Raw genomic sequence first — 21,863 nt, 5'->3', positions numbered from 1 at the left:
GTGCCTGAACAAAAACAGCCAATCAGAGCCGAGGAATCTCTAACACAGCGGACAATCATGTCAAACACTGTTTGTAAAACTGCGGTCAAACGGTCAAACTAAGACAACGCTGATCAAATATGAACAAAGATTCTGCTATATTGCATTTATCTCACCTCAAATGTTTTCAGAAATGTATTTTGTGTACTGTTTAGCTGTAGAACGAGAAGATTAGTCTGGCTGGTGGGCGGTGCTTGGTACTCCAGTAAACTATATCCTAGTAAACATGGCAGCCTGGTCACAAACCTTCTCATTTTACAGCTAAACAGTACACTAAAATATGTTTTTAAAAACATTTGAGGTGAGAGCAGTAACAGAATCTTGTTTTTATTTGATCAGCAGCGTTAGAGACTCCTCTGCACTGATTGGTTGTTTTCATTCAGGTGCGGTAATGTGATTAGAAGCGCAAGGAAGGGCAGAGGAATAAGATTTCTTCACTGATTATCTGTCACACGTACTGCCATGTGGATACAGTCACATTTTTAGTTAATACGACAAATAATTAATTTTATAAATTTACCATCTACAGCTTTAAATTAGGACATGACCTCAGTCTTCCCAATGGAACCTACAGCTTTGGTATCCCATGAATCAGTGGTTCCCACATGGTCCAGCCATGGGGTCCAGATTCCCCCTTAATCATTAGTTCAAGGTCCACACAGTTAAATATATGTAGCATCATACGTGCGTTTGGCCATGTCGTCAAGCTAGTTTGCTGTCTCTGTCAAGTAGCTGTCCATGAATCATTCACTCTACAGCAGGAAATGGCACTTCAAAATAAAAGCTATGCACCACGAATTCACTGTACTTAAAAATACAGCATGTTTTTTATTAACTTGACACATTCGCGAGTCACTTGCGGTCCATTCAGAATAGACCCGCAACCCACTTTTGGACCACGACCCACCAGTTGGGAACCACTGCCGTAAATGACACTCAAAGTCACACCTTTCCACATTTTTATATAGTTTATTATAAATAGTAAATAGTGCTGTATTGTACACAAAACTTCTTACAACAAAAATCATTTTACGCCAATGTAAATGGAAATTATACAAAAGAAAAAAACATGTATAATGAACATTGTGTAAGACTCACTTAAGCACTTAAGAGCGCTTAATACAAAACGTACAGAGGAGACGTAACACTGGAACAACACTAAATAAATAAGAAATGGAACCAACGTTTGCAAGTTCCTGGTGAAAACTAATTTAACACATGCAAAATTGAAAAAAAAAAAATTAACTGTCAAACTGAATAATGTATTCACTGGCAGAGAATTTTTTTGGCTTTATGACATCACGACTACGTTTTGCTATCTTTCATCGCTCGATGATTTCCCCTGATTGATCAATGCACACAACCCAAAATTAATGACATTAAAAAGAGAGAGTTTTTTTTTTTTTTTTGAGGGTATAATCAGGGACATTTGATCCGTGGTAATTTACATCACATGAGGTATGAATGTATTGCACTTTCTTTGGGTTGCAGTGGTTTCCCTATAACTCCACCTCCGCCTCCGTTCTTGCCTTCCTGCTGGTTTTCCCGGTGTAGTCATGTTTCCATCTCCAAAGTCTTTCACGCGAGTTGCATCAATGTACAGTAAATATTATTTTCCTAAGACATTGTGATGAAGAGATCTTTAGAAGAACATTGCGGCTGAGTGCAACACGTTATCACCATCTGGCCTTCTGATAACCATCAACCATACACCCTCCCCTATCAAGTTGGACCTCAGAAGCACAGGGGGCTTCCTGAGTCCACCTCTCTGCCACTTATTACAAAAATCAAATACAGAATCTTGAATGTATTTACTCCCCCTCTCCCCACCCGCCCTCTTCTTTTCCTCTTTAAGCGTGGACAACGAGCCGCACTTGGTCCTCGGAGCGTGACGTGACGCACAAGCAAAGCGATTGCCAGGTAACAGGAGAGGCTGCGCCTTTGGTCCTAATTATTCCAGCCAACCCCCTCCATCGCCATCGCTACACCTCCATCTCAACTGGTTTTCCTTGCTGAAGGAGAACACCTCAACCCCTTTCACCCACCCAACCGCTCTCTGGCTCTCGCTGTCCTTGGGGCTGGGGAGGTTTGGCAAAGGCAGCATGTGGAAAGGGGGGTTGTTCTCTGGCGATGAATGTCAGACTTGCCCGGGAAGCCTCCTGTTCGTTCAGGCCATGTTGGGGGCTTCATATAATGAAAGGCACCTGATGAAAACAGGGAAAGACAGTAGGGTTAAAGGGATTCTTTGCGTTTTATTCAACTTCAACAGCTTGAATCCATGAAGCAAAAAGTAGACGTGAAGTTAAATGAAAGGTGAGGTGTTAGGATGATGTGTTTAAGAGCATGAGAGCAGGTGAGAATGGAAACTGGGGTCCTAGGTTAGATAATAAAACTCTGAAAACAGGTGAAGAGCTTTGGGAATCTTCTCAGACATTCTTTGAACCTAATGTGGTCGGTAAAACTAGCCTGGGACTGAGCCTTACCCTGGATCTGTGGCTCTGCTCCACTGATCAATAACAACTCTAAATCTGACCTCCAGTGGGACACATGGTTCTAATCCTGGCCTGCCAAGGGCCATAATCGCCCCCTGTTAAAGAGCCTCCTTTTATACACACACACACACACACACACACACACACACACATGCCTGCGCTCACAGATATACACACAACACATTTCCCCAAACCCCCAAAAGCTACATGTGGGTCTCTCCCAGGACTGGCTAAATTAATGACATCAAGATGTTGCCACTGATGGGCCAGTCAACATGTGGTAGTGTACCTCAGATCAGCCCCAGCAGCACACGGCACTCTCCCCTCCCTCCTGTCAAACACGCTTTGGGGAAGTGGCTCCTTTCATTTGGGCGGCTATCTTTGTTACACAGGGGTCATTACATGGCTAGGTGCGCTATACTGAGGGTTTGATGGGCAAGCTCATCATACGGGGGTCATGAAAGGACAGCGAGGGAAAAATGTGCGTGTTGGGATAAGACCCGGACATGCCTCTGCATCGGGCCACGTGGATAGTCGGGTGATGGTAATGTAAACTGAGGTAACCTGGCCACTAGCGCTCTCTAACATACATGTAATTTCAGCGCAGCGCAGAGTGATTTGAGAAGCTCGCTCATCAGAGGGGTCTGCGTAATTAACGTGGGTTGTGAGGTAGAAAATATAAACTAAATCGCATAGGCAGAGCAGAGGTTATAGAAGGACATGACCTCTGATAAATTATAGATCATTTAGCATTTAAATATAGAAATCAAACCCCCTGAATCACTATGAAAACATCAGTTAAGTAAACATTTAAAGGGACAGTTCACCCCAACATCAAAACTACATATTTTTCCTCTTACCTGTGGTGCTATTTGTCAGTCTAGACTTTGAGGGTGTGAGTTGCTGAGTGTTGGAGAAATCAGCTGTAAAAATGTCTGCCTTCTCTCCAGTATAATGGAAGGAGATGGCACTTGGCCTGTGGCGCTCAAGTGCCAAAAAATACATCTAAAAAACTCAACAGCAATGTGTCTTCACCAGAAATCAGCTAATGTTACAGCTCAGCCGAGGAGGACGCCATTAATGTTTACGCCTCGCTCTGTCATGAGAACAAGCCTCTTGTCCATGATGTGGATGCATAAAGAACACTGGATACAGCGTTGGAAGAGGGGCTCCGTTCATATTAAAACACTTAGACGTTCCGCAGTGTGGGGACCATAGAGCAAGCGCAACAGAGACTTATGGCAGCTAAGCTTGAATGGGGATAAAAACTATTTAATCATGCTGCTTTCTCCAGATAGTGAAACAAGTAATTTAGCGGAGGTTGTGGCACTCAAAAAATGTAGCCACTGATTTACAATAGTCTCTTTCCCAATTTAAGTCTATGGGAAGAAGTCTTTTTGGCCATGGCATCATGTGACAGACCCGGATGTTGTAATTCCACATTTGGCCACTGTGTAAGATTGGCTTCCAAGCCCAGTGCTGTTTCCGGAGGACTGGTCCATGAGCAGATGTACACTTCCTTCTGTGCAGTGACACAGTTGGAGGCTGTGGTTCGGCAGAGAGAAAATTGTTCCTACATGAAAACTGCTCACAGCAAGGTCTGTGGATTATCTAGTAATTTCTGGCAGGAGACATTGCTGTTGGGTTTTTCAAATGTACTTTTTTGGCACCACAAGCTGAGCGACATCTAGTTCCATTATATTTGATAGAAGGCAAACATCTCCAACACTCGGCAACTCACACCAAACCAATCTAGACTGATTAACAGCACTACAGGTAAGAGGAAAAATATGTGTTTTCGATTTGGGGTGAACTGTCCCTTTAAAGTGTATTTCAAGCTTACCTTGCTCTGACTGTACTGTCCATACTGGTAGGTTGGATGGTGGTCCATGGCATAGGCTGGGGAGGTGTAGGAAGGTGGGCAGTAAGACTGAGTGCTAGGCAGCGTGGGCATACTGGTTAGGCCTGGTAGAGCCTCCAAACGCTGGGAACCATGGCAGCTGGCGGCCATGCCTCCGTTTGGCTCCAGGCCTCCGGTCAGTGGGGAGAGGGCAAAGTCACTCTGGGACTGATGTGGCACTCCACCTGGGTTCAATAGGCCCATTACCTGAAGGGAGACATGGAGGAAAACTTGGCGATTAGAATAGAAAAACCACAGATTAGTCACACTTTACCATTCAAATCTCAAAATTAAAAATACATAGTCAATTTATTCACTCCATTTTTGTTTTTGGTTACATAATTCAATCAACTTTTCACTCCACTCAGGTGGCCCAAAGTGTCGGCCCTCTCCTTGTTCATTGAAATACATTATCACCGGCTTCCCTCACACATGTGGTTTCCCTTTACTCTGCTTGACTGATTGAGGAGCTGACAGTGGCTAAAAAGTTCAATCCTTTACTTCACTAGTGGTTTCTGTTATCCTGTCAAATTTATGGATGTAGAGTGATATTTTTTCACTTGTATTTTTCTTTATCATGACACTTGTGGGTTTTTCACAGTGTTACAAATGGAATTGATGAAAAGAAGTGTAAGACGATGGCTGATCAGAATATAAGAAACATATTCAAACGATAAATCTGTGCGAATGTGATGTGTTTTAAGCAGAATTAAAACCCGTTTCTTATGTGTCCACTGATGTTTTGTGTTTTTTCTTATCGTCTGTCTCACTCCCTCTCGCCTTCTCTTGATGCCCTAAAATCACCGTGTCCTTGTGAGGCCGGGGTGAGGAGGCCAAAGGGTACGTGGGAACGAGGGGTAGGGTGTGTTTGTGTATGTGTGGTAGAGCTACCTCTCCTATGTGTGGAATTGTGTATTTAACAGTAGGTGTGTGTGTGTGCACGGTCATGTGTAATACGAGCATTTTTTGCTCTGATGTCAGAGGTGTAGGGGTATCGGTGATACATCGTGAACAGCTGCACGGAGGTTTGCGTGAGAAGCGAAGTCATGAAAGTTTCTAAAAAGCGAAGTTGAAGTGAGAACAAGAGTTTCGAGTTAAAGAGTTACAATCCATGTTGGAGAAAATGGATGTAAAATCAAGAATAAAACCAAAATAAATGGAAAGAAAATAAGGCGGAGAGTAAGTAACTCTGAGTGATGTAAAATCAAGGGCTTTCCCACGTGACAGCCAGCTGGCACACACACACACACACACACACACACACCCCCATATAGTGAGACAACCTCAGGTCTGTTTAATGTATGTAATTTACAGTTGAGCTGTCAGAGTGATCTGTCCTCACACATCTGACAAACGCATCAATGCGGCCTTCCACCAAACCATTATTTTTCCTACTGCTGAGGATGTGTGATATTCTGTCAAGTACAAATGTCTGGTGCACACACACTCCATCATATTTCTGTATTTATAAATTCAAAAATACAAATTCAGTTCAGTCACCCATAAATCTTCAGGCTGCTTTAAAACAGTTGAAGGAATACTTCACCCACAAAATTATCATTTGTATATCAATTACTTGCCCCACAAACCTTTGTTTATCTTGAATGCCTTTGCCGTGAACGAAGAATCCAAAAACTGAAAACATTTTTCATGAACTGAAGTAAAAGGGGGCTACGTTTAACGTTTAACAGCAAAACTATATCAAAACATCTGTTTACAAACTCTCACATGACTCACACAGTGTAATCCAAGTCTCGTTTATTGAGTCATTTAATGAGTATTTCCATACACATACATTTTCGCTAAACCAATAGGGGAGACCAGGGTTGGTTGTTACACTTTTTACTCGTGTGAATTGCTCATCATTAAAACATCTTTCAACAGTCGTTCTTACATTAAATGAAAGCTTAGGGTCTCGGCTTGCAATGGGTATCCCTTTCATTTTTACAGCTTATTGTAACAAGACGAAATTAACCATCAAAACACCCCATCACAGGGTTGGTTGTCACAGTGTATGGGGTTGTTGTCCCTGCAGTTATCAATGAGGTTTAGAAAAAAATAAATAAAGATTTAACAAATTGAAATTAATACCACCTCTATAATAGTGCTCATCAACGCCCCTTATGTTTAAACCATCAATTTAAACTCTAGCCTTTATTAAAGCCAATGTTTCACAACAATTCATTATGAATATAACATTACATTAAACAGTGACACTGGAACAGATTAATCGCCATCATAATATGACCAGGAACTTATGTTAAAATGTCAAACAGCCTATGTTGAAGTATGTAACTGTTTAGATATAACCCCGGTCTCCCCTACTACCACATAAATAGTCTCACAGTGTAGCACAGCTGGACAAGCGTGTGATTACTCTGCTTGTGCATTTCACTGAGCAGAGTTTAGTCCCCCTACTCATCTGTGCATGAGACTTTTTATGCAGAAGTGTCTTAAATAGTGATGTTTTAATGAAAATGCATGTGTTTGGGAAGTACTGAGCATATGACTAGATGAATGGGACTTAGATTATACAGCACAAGTCGTGTGAGAGTTTGTAAATGGATGTTTTGATATAGTTTTGCTGATGTTAAACACAAGAATTTTCTTAGTTTTTGGATTCTTCATTCATTGTAAAAATAAAGATTTTCTCATGAATTTAATGTAACATTTGGTGAGTAACTGATAAAACAAACAATCATTTTGTGAGTGAAGTATTCCTTTAAAGTATCCTTTCCTTAAAGTGTCAGAAAAAATATAATATTTAATTACTGCTAATAAATATACAAACTTAAATAAACTTCATTAAAAAGATTTTCTCCTGCTTATCCAGTGGTGTTTGGCCATATTTTCTCACAACATCACACATGTTCCTGTGCATATAAACAGTCGTTTGTGTGGTATGTGTCTGCGAGTGCACGCCTGTGTCAGAGGTTCTGTGTCTATGTACGCGCTCATGCGCTCACGCACACTCTGTCTGCAACTGAAACGGCAGCAGTTCCCGATGGTGTCTGTTTTGAGGTTGTTCCGGGGATTAGGTCTCAGGGGGGTGCAAATCCCGGCCGCTCGCTTGCTTGGTGAGAAAGGGTTCCTTTGGTATGCACCAGATCAACGGTGAGACGCCAGAGACCCCGCACCACAGGGGAAACCACCGGCCCCGACTGAAGCTCCAAATACAGAGCTAACTGCTCAGACAACAATATCACCTATCTAAAGTCAACCTTATCCATATCAAAACTCCGTGGCGCTCTAATGTGACCATATCTGGAGTTAACTGAACCTCTGGATCTCCTGATGGACACAGTAGTAGAGTAGAGTAGTTTTTAGAGACAGATTCAGAGTTCAGATAATTCCAAAGAGGATTTCACACACAACGGACCGAGCTGTGAGGCTGTGCGAGAAAACTGAAGCGGTAAACTTTTCTAAGTGCGGAGAGGTCTTCATGTATTAACTATCAATGTCACAGAATTTAATCAGTCCTCATTTCCTCCCTCTTATTAAGTTAAAATCAAGAAATTAATTCTATCCTAATCTGAAATAGAGAAAACTGCATTGCAATATACATTCAAACAGCTGCAATGAATACATGAATTAAAACAAATTAGCCAACAAAGTGAGTCATTTGCATAAATTACACACTTTGTTACGAGGGGATAGATTACTTCATTCCAATCAATTAAGACACTGGAACATTCTGTGATTGCTATTCCAGACTGAGAAAACATTCCAGGCACGCCGCCGTCCCTACGCAAGATGAGCTGTCCGTTCTGTACCGGCCTGCCCCGCTAAGGTTAATGCTGAAACCATCCATGAGGCCATGGCACCTTTGGCCTCTTTATTGGAGTTAAAGGCACTCGTGACCCTGTGGGTGTGTGAACTCACACCGCAGACATGCTCTCTCAGTTACAGGACGGCAGCTACTCGCAGCATGCCAGTTATGTTTCAACAAATTACGAGGTAGCTCAGATGGCTAAGATTAAAACCACCAGCCACTGACGCTCACAGTTCTCCTCATGTTATCTTCACTCTCTCCTACCTCGCTTTACTTTTATCTGTCCAGTGAAAATAAAATAAAGTAAATGTGGCTAGTTCTTGAGGAGAAAACAACAAATTCTACTCCATAACTATTGCTCATATATCAAAGCAGTCAATTATACTCAGCCACAATGGTGCCACCTACCACTTCCTGACCGTGCACCCTGGCAGCCACAACAAAGATCTTCTCTTTATTTCAATATATATACATCCTCAGGCATTCGCGTTGAAACAAACCTGCCTGAGGCCGTTTTTTATCTGTGCCTGACAGGAGTGTGAGATTCTCTCTCATGGGAATTAGTACCCAGCATGCATTGCATGTGGGCCGGCCACCCTTTGTGGCGGTTAAAAGCTCGTTTTCCGCCTGTTAGTCCATCTTCTAGGCTGGTAGGGAGCCACTGATGGACACTGATGACTGTGTAATCGACCATAATTGTCTTTTCAGTTTTGATTTGTGTCATCGTCCAACATCCATACATCCGTCCTCATGTCTCATCCCTTTTCCCTCCCCAAAGACTGACGTTTGCCACATTTCAAATTCATCAAACAACCCATCAGAATAAACAAAAATGAAAAGCTACCGTGTTTCTCAGCTTAACAAGGTTTTCATCAATGTCACCGCAATGACACCTCCTGGGTCACGCACACGCGGTGTGTGTTTGTGTGTATCATTATCCTTCCATATGGTGTGTCTCATAAATGTCATGAGGAACTATTAGTGTTCTGTTTCCTGGTATGATAACATATGTGTGTGGATAGGTGTGCGTGTTTGTATATGAAGTAGACATTATATTTCTATATTCTATTGAAAAAAATGAATGTGGAGACGAACCTGTGGCGAGAGGCTGTTGCCGATGGTGGGGTTGACAGTGTTGGTGTGTCCTGTCGGCGCCACAAAGCTGTCAGAGTATCCTGAGAAGCTGTGACGTCCAGAGGACAGGCAGTACGCAGAGCTTCCATCCTGGGAGCCGGCTGACGAGGCGAGCCCACTCTGGTGCACGGAGGTGGGGGGCAGAGGCTGCGGTCGGTGGACTGTGCTGGGCTGCTCGGACGCTGCAGAGAACAAAAGATAACAGTTAAAGAGCGGCTATATTAACATTATTATTATTATTATTATTTTGGTTTTAATATCATTGTGTGGCCTTGCAGTAGTGTTCCTTAAGTTTTCAAATCCGAATTCGATTTTGGTTGAAGTATGTATATTTTAGCATGAAAATTCTACTTTCCCAAGCCTTTCTAATCTTTTTCCCATGTGACCTGACATAGATTTTGCATGATGACGTTCTTACTGCTATAGAGGCCACATTAGTCGGTTACAAAAGTCACACAATAACACAAACAAACTTAATAAATCCAGTCGGCGGCAGGTAGCAACTTCCGTGTGCTGTGAGGTAAAATTACTGCTTCTGTCAATGGTGTCTGGTGGCTTTGAAGAGGGCGATAAAATGGCTTCAGTTCTCCATCGCAAAGGGCTGTCTGACAGCAAGGTGAAGAGGTTGAAATAATCTAAATATAGCATACACTTAAACAGCCATGAGACTCCTTTGACAGAAACAACAATTTTACCTCACAGAATACGAGGAGTTGCTGGTCTATTGCTGCCTCTGATGGGTCCATACAGCGCAAACGCAGTATTATATTATACTGAATCTAAACGTGTCCTAACATGGTAAATAAATGTTTAATAATAATAACAAAGTAGCACCACCTTCCACCTCCAATATCAAATCTTTGAAATCTTCTCCATGCTTACACTGTCAGTGAAAGGCATGCGCAGGGGCTGAGGGAGGGGAGGGCATCAGAGCCATAACCTACAGTACTGCGCTGCATTTTGCTAACTGCTGAGTGGGAATCTCCATTTGTAAAACAAGGAAAAGAAGATGCAGATGGAGTTGCTTTTTAAAATCCCATTTTGGTTTTATCAAGAACACGTCTGCTGCTGTCTTAAGATAATTCCAAATTCTTTATTTTTTATTTAATTATTTATTTTATTTTATCTTTTTTTTTTTTATTATTATTTTACTTTATTTTATTTTTTTTCCCCCATTATTTTTTAATTTTATTTTAATTTTATTAAAGGGATCATTGCAAGCAAATAACCAACTATCAAAAAGAGAATACAGTATATATATACTGTATACTTGCAGATACGAAGATACCTAAGACCTTCTTTCCTCATTATCCTTTTTTAAACAGTGTGTACCCTTTAACTATTTCACATTGTGAAAAAGGGGATGTGTGACAAAGGTATACATTATCAAACTGAGAGACATTCCAGTACATTATTTTTAAGTTGGTTAGGAGACCAGGCATCCATACCAAAAAATGTGGCAGTGACTGTCGTGCATACGGGATCCAGTTTGACCATAACTTTGTAAATCTATTCATTTGTAGGCAAGTGAGAAGGTAAGTTTTTTCTACTATGTATATTTCATAAATAATATCTATCCATTCTTCTATTGTGGGGGGGTCAGAAAGCAGCCATCGTCTTGTGATAGTTTTCTTACCAGCGGATATCAAAACACCAGATAAGTATTCATTAAAGTGTCCAGGTTGAAAGTCAGCTTTACCTAAAATAATTAAATAGGAATGGGATTTCTTCGACATAAAACCCTGATATAGTCTGGATAGAATTTGTTTAATGCAGACATGTATGATCCTAAAACTACTTTCAGCACCGGGTCATCCAGATCTGATGGGTGATTTTTAACATGTTGAGTATAATAGTGCCGTAGTTGTGGATACCTATAAAAATCTTGCTTTTCTAAAGCATATTTTCCTCTCAAAGTTGGAAAATCTTTTAATCTTCCCTTGTCTGTTAATGAGTAATATGTTGATATGCCCCTTGTTAGAAGTCAGGGTCGTAGGCACACCCTCTAATTATGCAAAAACATTTTAAAGCTTAAATTTAAAGTATGTTCAAACGTGTTCAGCTGAACCCACCTTGAGCTATCGAGGTGGGAGTGTAGGGGCTGTCGGACAGCTGATAGGGCTGCAGGCCGGACATAGCTGACGGAGGGAAACCACCGGGGATGAGGTGGTTAAACGCCATCAGTTGATTGGCTCCTGCTTGCTTCCTCCACCGGGCTCTTCTGTTGCTGAACCACACCTGAGAGAAGAACAGAGACAAGACAAGTTTCTTTATCTTCTCTGTGAACCCAACAAAACAAGCTGTCTTGTCCAGTATGTACATGTGAGAGGGCTTCATGCTTGTGAATGTATATATGTGTGTATATGCGAGGCCGCTCTGATCCATTACAGGGAGCTGAACTGATAGAGATCTTAACATCTGGAGCGTGCAGTGAAACCACATCTTTGTGTGCTACTGCAAGTCAATGGGTTCAGAGTGTAACAGCTGTTAAAGCCTATATTAGCACACTATCTGAATCAGACATCTATTTTGGGGTCTTTACATAGCCCCTTTTTGTGGTAGAGTCTGACAAGAATAGAAAGCTGTCCTCAAACACAGTGGGAGCAGTGTGTCTGTGTTTGTTTGTGTCTGTACATGTGCAGAGGGGGTCAGGCAGCGGGTCGAGGGTGTCAGAGGAAGGGGGGACACATGTCTAATGGCAGTAAGGAATGTGTGGCAACATCCCTAGGCGATTTAACGGCCACAAGACACGTATCTGTGACAGACAGATCCATTTCTTCGCCATCAGACGGCGTGTCTGGGACAGACTGTGTCTGAGCGCGTGCCTAACCTGAACTCGAGCCTCTGTCAGTTTGGCCCGCTGAGCCAGCTCCTCCCGCGTGTAGATGTCGGGGTAGTGCGTGCGTTCGAAGGCCCTCTCCAGCTCCTCCAGCTGCTCGGCCGTGAAGGTGGTCCGACTGCGGCGCTGCTTCCTCTTCAGAGGCAGGCCTGGCTCCGAGTCCACGTCGGAGCCCTCATCTGAGTGGCTGGCTGCAATTGAAAACAAACAGACTTCAGCATTCAGGGGAGGCAGACCGATACGGAATAAACCTTAAGGTTAAAGCTGAAACAGATTTGAGACAATAGATTGTGCTGAGTACAGAGCAAATTTTAGATTGTGTCCTCCTGCTGCCTTAAACTACTCAGTGGTTCCTGAGGGGATCAAAAGCCAGAGGCTGCTTGAACATGGATTAAAGAGGGCTAGATCCCTCTGGGGCATCTATTCCCTGGGACACTGTGTCTCCCCGAGTCTTAGCCATGCTGTGCGCTATGCCGATAGGGTCCCATAGTAAAGAGCAGGCAGCCTTTTGCAGGTGCTTCTTAATCTGTTTGTTCAGTTGAGGGCAGGAGAGAGCGACCGGGTAACTGGGAGACAGCCATTGGGATCTAATTCAGCAGAAGAAGGGAATCAATGAAGGCTTGAGACCAGAGACAGAAGACTATTGCTGCCGTTCGGGGGGGAGGTTACCCATCTATTAAATAATGATTAGGCTCCACAAACTAGCGTGACAGCCTGCTATTGTCCGCCATTACATGTCTGCAATCCCCCATCTCTTTCTCAGTCATACACACACTCACAAACATGCATCTGCTGCGTCCCGACTATGGGCTTTCACTCAATGAACGCAGTCTATGACAATGTGTCAAACACAGATGGACACAAGACAGAAAGAGTTGGAATCCACTCCCAAATCCACCCCAGAGGGACCTCTTAAACCTCATGAGGAGGGTTCACTGCACCTTTTCGACTCTCACTTTACTATGCAGCCAACACCTAAGCTGAGAGAGGAGAAGTAAGAGACTCAAAAGCAGAGAGACAGGTGTAGGCAACAGAAAGGCTTCAGCAGAGGACTGTCTGTTTCCCCCAGACTGCTCATTCTCCCTCTGCCCTCCAGATTTAAAGCTTTAATTAAAAAGTGCCAAGTCAGACATGGAGGGGGGCAGCAGGGATCTCCCCTTGCCTCTGGAGCCTCTGGAGCCGAGCAGGAAATGTTTGTGCCGGGTTGCCAGTGTGTGTCTGACCAGGCATTACACACGGATTTGCTCCCTGGGAATGCTGCTGTGCTGCAGGGCCGCCAGCACACAGGATTCTGATGCTGAGAAGAGCTCTTTATTACATTTGAACCAAGGGCGCCACGCTGGCAGAAAGTCTCACAGAGGATTGGCTGGATGCTTAGATACTCCTGGAACGTGCACTGTGACTTTGGGATGTGGTTTGTTTAGGTAAGGATGTGGCCTGAGACCAGTTGGAGCAAATTTTATAGTACAACAGGCATAACGAGAAGGCCACACAGCATGAAAACCTGATACTTTTTCCTATAAGCACATTTTTACACATCAGTATTGTTTGGATTAGTAAGTGGAAGTTCCATTAATCAGCAGGTAAACAATGCTAGAGGAGAGGACTGCGAGAAACAGCAAGCAAAGTAACATGCGATGTCATTACCATTTTAATGATGGAGGAACAGAGAAAGAAAGAAAAAGACGGAGAACCAATGACGGCGCAGAAACGAAAAGATTCCTGAGGGAGGGAAGGGGAGCTCATAAAACTCCTCAGAGGAGAAAGCTCCCCATTGGCACTGTAACTCATGTTAACTGCAGGGTGGGGGTGGATCTCTCCTCCTATGCCCCCTTTATTTCTATCTTTCCCTCTCTTTTCCCCTCCCTGTTTTTATTATTAGTAACTACAGAGAAAACACTCCGTCACAGACTCTCCCTTAATGGCAAATGACATTGTTGCTTTTGTCATCCTCTGGCTCGCACTTTCTCTTTTGCTCTCTTCCTCTCACACTCGCTGTCTTTTTTTTTTTTTTTTTGGAAGTGATGAGGCCAAGCCTTTGTATCTTAGCAGGGAAAAGCCTGTGGCAGGCCTCTGTTGGACCGATTACCACGCTCCATCTGTAGGAGCCATCAGGGACGCCCGGGCCCGCATTCAGGGGTCTGTCACCTGCCCAGCAGGGGAGTGCAGGGGGGGCTGTAAGGCCAGGGGCTGAGTGGGGGAATGAAGGGTGGGAGGGAGAAGTGGAGGGGGCACAAAGGGGTCCAGAGAAGGGCCACTGGGGGCTGTGGAGGGGCACAGCAGGGGAGCACCCCTTCATCCCCTCCCTCCACGGCCTGAGGGGCACAGAGCTGGGTTGGGGGAGGGATGGGGGAGTTGAAGAGGTTGACATGGAGAGGAGATGGGAGGCTGGAGGCACCTGAAGAAGATGCTGGGGAAGGGGTGTGGGGTGCCAAGCGAAGGAGAATGGGGGTGCTGGTCATTCATAAAAGCGGACCTGTCCCTTCCATCTCATCCATTCACTTCACTTCTCTCTTTCTGTGTGCTCACCCGTCGCTGCAGCCACATCTTTGACATCTTCAAACAAGGGTAGGGGATCGATTTTGAGGCACGCTGATGCAGAAGCCGACTCGCAGAGGGCTGTTCCCACACATTCCCCGCGACAAACGGCAGAAGAGGATACTAAAACACACAAAGGGAGGCCTCGACCTCCTTACTTAAACACCCAAATCAAATTTTACGCTGCAGCTAAAGCACTGGGGAGCTGAAAATACTCCATAGCCGCTCACAGTTTGGCTGCGGCCCTGACAAGAATCTTAATAGAAAGATAGATTATTATCCCTCAAGCGGAAATTGGGGCTGCTGCGGAGCTATCCATAAAACAGACATTTCAAAACAAAGTAAGATGTAAGTTAATCAACTAATAACAAGCTAATTTAGATAGCAGAGTGGATGGTGGATCAGTTTAACATAGTTTGGAGGGTATTAGCACAGTTTAGTGGAGTATTCAACAAGTGAATTCAACAGGTTCCTTTCCCCTGATCAGAGACTGTTAAATAAAAAAACAAGCGCACACACACATAGTACACACACTCAAAGACCAGCAGGAAAAGAGGACAGTGCTACAGAGCGTCCACTGACAGTAAACAGAACCATTTATCGATCAAGAGAGGAGACAGACAGGCGGGGAAGATAAACTCCAGAGGGTCACAGATGTGAACTTCGGGAACGTCCAGTTCCATTAGCATCACCTGCCGCAGCAGTGCCTCAAACAGGCCAAAAAAACCAAGTGAGGATTCCAACTGCGAGAATAAAGACTGCTCTTGTTTACTGCACAGTCTACATCGGCCAGGACTCGCCTTGCCAAGCATTCACCCCCCCCTTTCCCATCGGTTTGAGAGATGTTAATATGAAGAGACATGCACAGCCGCACACATCCATGTACGTATGTGCACGCAGATTCACACACGTAGCTTGAAATGGCAAAAAAATGAATGAAGTGGAAAGAGTGACAGAAAGTATGAGAGCGAATCAAAAGTGAAGGAAGGCGAAGAAGCGAGAAATCAGCAGAAAGAATGAAAGGAAGGCAGAGGGATGAAGAGCCAAAGAGAAAGAGAAGCGGAGCATATGGGGCAGTTTATAGCCTTGTCTTGGTAGGGGCTGGCTAGCCCTTCCTCCAGGGGCTGTTAATAGAGAAGGTAATTGAGCTGGTGACATGTGTTCGCAACACAAAACAAAGGGCAGAAGAGACAAATGAACTAGTTATTTGCCCAGGGAAGTAGATCTGGCCCTTTCAGGCCACAGAGCATAGAGCGAGTGGGTCCACTGAATAAAATAGTGGCGTGCCACATAGAGCCAGAGCGAGCAGATGCACTGGAGGAAAAGAATAGTTAACTGACAGCTTATGGGCTCAGCTGGGGTTAACAGTTAAGGGAAAAATGGGAGCGAGTGGGCTGCTCACTTGACTTGCTAAAGAGCCCCCAGGATCCCGCAGCTGCCTGGGAAAAGAGAGGAGGGGGGGTGCAGATAGAGAGAAAGAGAGAGGGAGATGATGATGTGATGGACAGAAAAGAAATGGAGTGAATACGCGCAGGAGGTTGGCACTTAACGGACAAAGAAAGAGCTGGCGATATGACTTTGAAAGATGTATCTCTGTCTAATATTGGTGAGGTGACAAAAAGCCACAAATGGCCCTTCATGGCTATTATGTGTGCCCAGTGTGCGGTGGTTATTATTTAGTTCCACCACGGCGCAGTTAGGTGACAGTTTCACGGTGGCATTTCCACCCTCGGGGCACGGACAAAGCAACGGCACAGAAACCACGCGGGGACAAAGCAACAGGCCAGTCTGCCGCACGTTCCAGTCAAACGGAGACTCAGCCCGGCCTCGTTTAGGCCAGACAGACGACCGAACCAATCACCTTGCTCAGAATAACGAGCATGCTCTCTCCAGATACCAGCAAAATCTGTATTTGGATTCACACAAAAGATCAAGTCTAGGCACTTTAAAGTGAAGAGGTGGGACCAAGTCACTGTTTTGCCTTCATATCCGAGTCCCAAGTCAAGTCCAGAGTCCTAAGCTTTAGGTTTTTCGAGTCCTAAACAAGCCACATAAAACAACAGAATAATAATATATCAAATGTACAAAAATCGGGAATGTTTTTATTCGTTAAAACAAGTTAGTTGAAAGGTTTCGACTCGTTTTGCGTGCTGCAATTTGTTTTTTGTTGACCACTGCATAGTTTTTGTACAAAAATTAAATTATCTTTGGTGTCATTTTTCCAACTGGCACTCAGTAACGTAACTTTAGTTCTTCATGGCTCCTGCAGCTTGACAAGCTGCTGTCAGATTGGTTCAAACCAAGTGCCGACTTGTTGGGAGTGAATAGCATTAGCTGATTCAGGAAATAAAGGGAAATAAATGTATTTGTGGCACACGTTTTAAATAGCATACTTTTTAGGTATCAAGTATTTTCAAGTTAAAAGCCTCAAGTCAAAGTCTTGGTTTTAAAGTCCAGATTGAGTAGCAAGTCTGTTTTGAATTCGTCAAGTTGAATCTAAAGTCATCGAAGGTGTGACCCAAGTCCAAGTCGTGTGACTCGAGTCCACACCTCTGGGTTATTACAACACTTATTCACCGATGTGATTTCAGGGAGTCGGGCAGTTGTCATCTTTTCCCAAACATTATTATAACCTCCTTTTCCTGGGGCCTGATAGTTTTAACAGTCAAGTGACCCTAGGTTAGCCCCTGACCTCTTCACAGCTACTGCACAGCGCTGCAGTTAAAACGGCCTCACTATTGACCCTGCAACACAACTTCACACACTCAACAGAGAGAGAAGACATCATCACATTCCACGCTTTCTTTTTTTCACCCTGCAAACACTCGTTAAAGGTGTATTTCTTATAGTGTTATGAGCTTTGCGTGCACATTTTCAACTTTTATTGCTGTTTTAACCCCTGAGTTTGGACAAATGTGTGAGATAAATGCTTTGAGCAAATATTTTTAAAAGTCTTATAAATTTCTGTTCTTTTTTTAGTGAGTTTCTTTGTTCACAGAGAGGTAAAAAAAAGACATTAATCAAAACAGCAACAGAGTTGTGCTGGCGTGTCCATAATGTGCAATGTGCTGGACGAAACAGCTCCACAAAAACTAGAGGCTAAACAAAGTTAAGTGATTGACAACGCTGTCTGGCTTTACTCAATTAACTATCCCATTGTGCTCCTCTTTGCAGAGTCCCCTCGCCCCCGACCCCTTTTCTCTTCACACCCCTTTATCCTCCCCATCACAGAGTTTTGCTTGGCTAATACTTCCAAGGAAATAGAGAGCTCCCTTTTTCTACTGGGGCTCCTCTCCTTGACCTTCCATTGCTCGCTGCCTCTCTTTCAGTCACTTCACAGTGTCTCTGGGGTTAGTGGGGAGAATGCGGAGAGTACATCAGCGCCGAGGGGCCGGCTCGGGGCAGGACCCCGGCCCATTACTTCAAAGTTGGCCTGCATTCATTAATTGTCCTTTGAATTAATATTGGAGGATCACAATGTGGGTGCCAACAGAGAAAGAGGCTTTAATGAAGCATAGAGTCCGCATTCAGTTGCAGATCAGCCAGTGTGGATTTTTTCTCTTTAGTTTTTTTTGGAGAAAGAGGGAGCCTTGAAAGTCATGCCAACACAGAAAGTAAAAGTATCTATCTATCTATCTATCTATCTATCTATCTATCTATACCTCTCAAGGGAAGAAATATACTGTGAATTTTGGTTTGTCCCTCGGGCTACACTTGCGTTATACGCACTATTAACACAGGAAAACATAGAGTGAGGCCCACATATAAAATTCTCCATTATCCAGCCCTGAGAGGAAAATGGAAATGTGGCTGTAGCAGACATTCCTCTGGTTGCATTGAGGCCTTCTGTCTCCTCCAAACCTCCAATCTTTAACTCATTCACCATGGAAATGCCGGGACCCCCCTAACAAAGACACTAAAATTCAACATCCACCTCTCTGTTTACAGTTGCGGGTTGTTGCCGCGCTGCTCGGTTGCCTCTGCTCCCTGCGTGTGAGAGAGCCCTATCTGTTTATATTCTTAGATGCCTCGCGAGGATATAAGTTATGAAACTTTAAAATTGGATTAGATGGCTCATGTGGAAGTTAGCTACCGAGTGTCATCATCCCCCCCACTTTGGAAACGTGTCACAAACTGCTTTAAAGTATGGTAAACTCTCAAACACAAATATGATCTCTCTGCTGTCCTCACTCTCTAAGTTTCCCCCTCGCTCTAAAATCCATGCCAGAGTCACGGGGAGCCAGTAACCCAGTTTATTTACACAAACAAAGTCCTACTCAGCTCCTCTGACAAAAGCAGCTAAATCTTTCATGTTTTGTCAGCACTTGATTCCTCCTGTCCCTCTGGCTATTTGCCTGCCTCCGGACAATAGAGGCAGGAGAATGGCAGCAGATTGTTGGAATGCACCTCAATGAAACCAATTATTACATGTTGACTGCGTTCACCATGGCAGATTTGAAAGAACTGGGCTCATTCAATTTGGCACCGCAGGATTCCCTTTAAAGAAAAGTTATCCCTTTGACTGTTTGTATTTCTGAGCTTTTCTTTTTCTCCTCCGTCTCTCTCCCTCTCACCCCCACCGCCATAAACAGATCCTGCGAGAGTGGCTACTCCTCTTTCATGACTTTGATTGCTTTAATTAGTTAAATGAGGCTAAAGTGCTAACAATAATAAATAGAGGAGAGGATGCTGTCAATTAATTTAATGCCACTCGTGACAAAAACAATTTTTGGCACTGTTGCATCATCCAATCTTGCAATTAAAATGAGTTGGATTTACTCCTGCTTTATGGACAAATGTGATAAACGACTCTCCTTTTGCCGCAGCTCAGCCATGCATGCTCTTTAAACTCTCCACACTGACTGGAGTCTATTTTACCTCCATAACTCAACAGTTAAAGGAGATGTAAACAACTTCAGATTCATCCCAGCAAACATCCTTTTTTCCCACAACACTCCGGCCCCGGTACACTTTATCCCACAAACCTTAGCAGTCCCTTTCCCAGACAAATAAATCTAAATGAGTCAGCTTTGATCTTAGCACTTAAGGAAAGCCAACAATGGTGGTAGAGGAGAAAGGGGCAGAGAGCAACAGGCCTCTCTCTGCCGCAACAATAGCCTCTGCAAACACCTACTTAATCAATATTTGGCCAGAAGACACTCTCTCAGTCCCCAAAAACCAGCCTTTTCACATTCTAATGAAGAGCTATAAAAGAGAAAAACAACAACTACTTCCACAAAGAGACACAAGAATGAAATAGTGCTGTTCTGTATATCAATGGGGGAAAGTGCCTCAGAGCTGTTTGCATGGAGGATGTCACCTATTTGATTTGAACTGTTATTTGTTTCTTTCACAGAATTCAGCCTAAAAGCAAATTCATTTTTTTTCCTCATGTGTTTTCGGAAACTTGCAGCACACTTGTAAATAAAATGATTTTAAAGAGGATGATGAACAAAGCTGCAATCAGATTAATTTGTTGATTGTTTATTTACTTTTTATGCAGTAACGAGTTTTAAAAGTTGGAGAAGTCAACTGCTCGATCAGTATTGGGGATGCGTCTGCGCCCTGGAAGAGGGACAGGGAAGTGCCCACAGATATTGCATGAATGTGTGCGCCCTGGGCGGAAAGGAAAGGGGCGGACTTTGTCTAGAGATGAAAGTGGAGACAAATAAAAGGTTTGGATTTAATCTAGTGGAGAGAAGGGTTTTCCCTGCGCTTACTGGCCGGAGGCGTCACGCTCACTGCGCAAAGACTGTGACAAAAGCTCCGTGCGCGAAAAGTAACGGCACCGTTCAATTTGATAACGCGAGGCCACATTTAACACACTGCAGGGATGAAAAAAAAACTGGCAGATGCGTTAACTTAATGTTGAAGATATCTAAAAATTGTGCAATAAAAATGCGGATATCCCCCAAAACACTAGCACTGTTTCCAGAGGTGGAGTCATCAATAATTAACTATAGTCTGCATTATGTCTCCAACAGCAACCCTCCCTACAGCAGCAACACTCCTCACACCCCAACAGGTCGTAAATCAACAGGTGTTTGCCTAAACTCTGAGCTGATCCCCCCTATCTTTATTTCTGAATGACTGACTGTAAACAGTTTGGGGAAAAGCCCCCAGAATTGGCACTTTTTTGAGCAGTCTATAAACCAGGTCGCACCGGGCCTATTGGTGTCCCTGAATAATTCATCGCTCATTGCGGGTTCATAATGTCTTCTCCCGGCCTTTTGTCAGCGCACTTTTTTCCTCCCTTTCTTTCCCGGGGTTTTGAAAGGCCCTGGCGTCTTTTTGTACACCACTGAGCCGCTCACTGGAGTTTGGCTTTTGTGCTCGTCAAACTGAGGTGTGAGTCTCAATGGACTCTCCGTGCTTTGTCCCCTGAAGTTCATCCTCAAGTGTCCGATTGTGTGTGCGTAAGAAAAAAAAGAAAACAGTTTCTCAGGCTTGGAAGTTAGACAAATGTTTGATTATCCACTCATAAAAAAAATCTCTGCGCATTGGTTAAATCTCAGAAGCCAGTGCGTAAACACCTGGAACCGTCATGTGTTTCACTTTGTCTGAGGGGTAACTAAAAAATGTTGGTGTGATCATTCCTTTGTGATTAATTACATCTTAATAAATAACACTTAATTATTTCCTATTATTATTATTAGTAGTAGTTTTGTGTCGAAGCTGGTGACAATCAAAATCCAACCACATCAGGATTTTCTCGCACCTCAATTTCCCCACATTTTTTTGGACAGCAAAACACACGGCAAACATTTCCCTTTTTATAAAACCATAACGCAGCACTCACATCTGTCTCCCAGGATGCCATCGATGCTGTGTTTCGTCCGTGGTTCGTTTTCCTCCATCTCCCTCTTCACCACCTCGTCATCATCCTCATCATCATCCCCGACTCCGCCGAATTTAGAGCGCATGATGCGACTGATGGCGCTCACTGAAAAAAAAGAGAGAAAAAAAAGAAAAATATATTTATTATATTTAGAAGTTAATCAATATTTTTTTGCAAAGTTTTGACATTGACTGTGTTTACAAATTCTCTAAATTTCTTTCTTTCGTTTGTTCACTGAGTTTTTCTTTATTTTATTTTATGAAATATAAGACAATTATTTTCACATCCTTCCTGATTTTTTTTTTTATTTT

General features: G+C 43.5%; 1 protein-coding gene across 3 annotated transcripts in view; it reads right to left on the bottom strand.

Annotated features, from left to right (window-relative positions):
• Positions 1 to 979: 979 nt before the first annotated feature.
• The window catches only part of pax3a (paired box 3a), a 41,083-nt gene continuing 20,199 nt past the window's right edge, over positions 980 to 21,863 (bottom strand). For all 3 annotated transcript variants that reach the window (XM_050032476.1, XM_050032475.1, XM_050032473.1), the window contains 6 exons: positions 21,514 to 21,657; positions 12,168 to 12,367; positions 11,410 to 11,575; positions 9,299 to 9,519; positions 4,375 to 4,638; positions 980 to 2,243 (listed from right to left, as the gene is read on the bottom strand). In XM_050032476.1, coding sequence (XP_049888433.1) covers positions 2,226 to 2,243; positions 4,375 to 4,638; positions 9,299 to 9,519; positions 11,410 to 11,575; positions 12,168 to 12,367; positions 21,514 to 21,657 — 1,013 coding nt within the window. In that variant the 3' untranslated portion in view covers positions 980 to 2,225. The remainder of the gene's footprint in view (positions 2,244 to 4,374; positions 4,639 to 9,298; positions 9,520 to 11,409; positions 11,576 to 12,167; positions 12,368 to 21,513; positions 21,658 to 21,863) is intronic.

Source organism: Epinephelus moara, chromosome 21 (assembly GCF_006386435.1).
Source record: "Epinephelus moara isolate mb chromosome 21, YSFRI_EMoa_1.0, whole genome shotgun sequence".
NCBI classification, from domain to species: domain Eukaryota; kingdom Metazoa; phylum Chordata; class Actinopteri; order Perciformes; family Serranidae; genus Epinephelus; species Epinephelus moara.
This window is presented reverse-complemented; position numbering and strand designations above follow the sequence as displayed.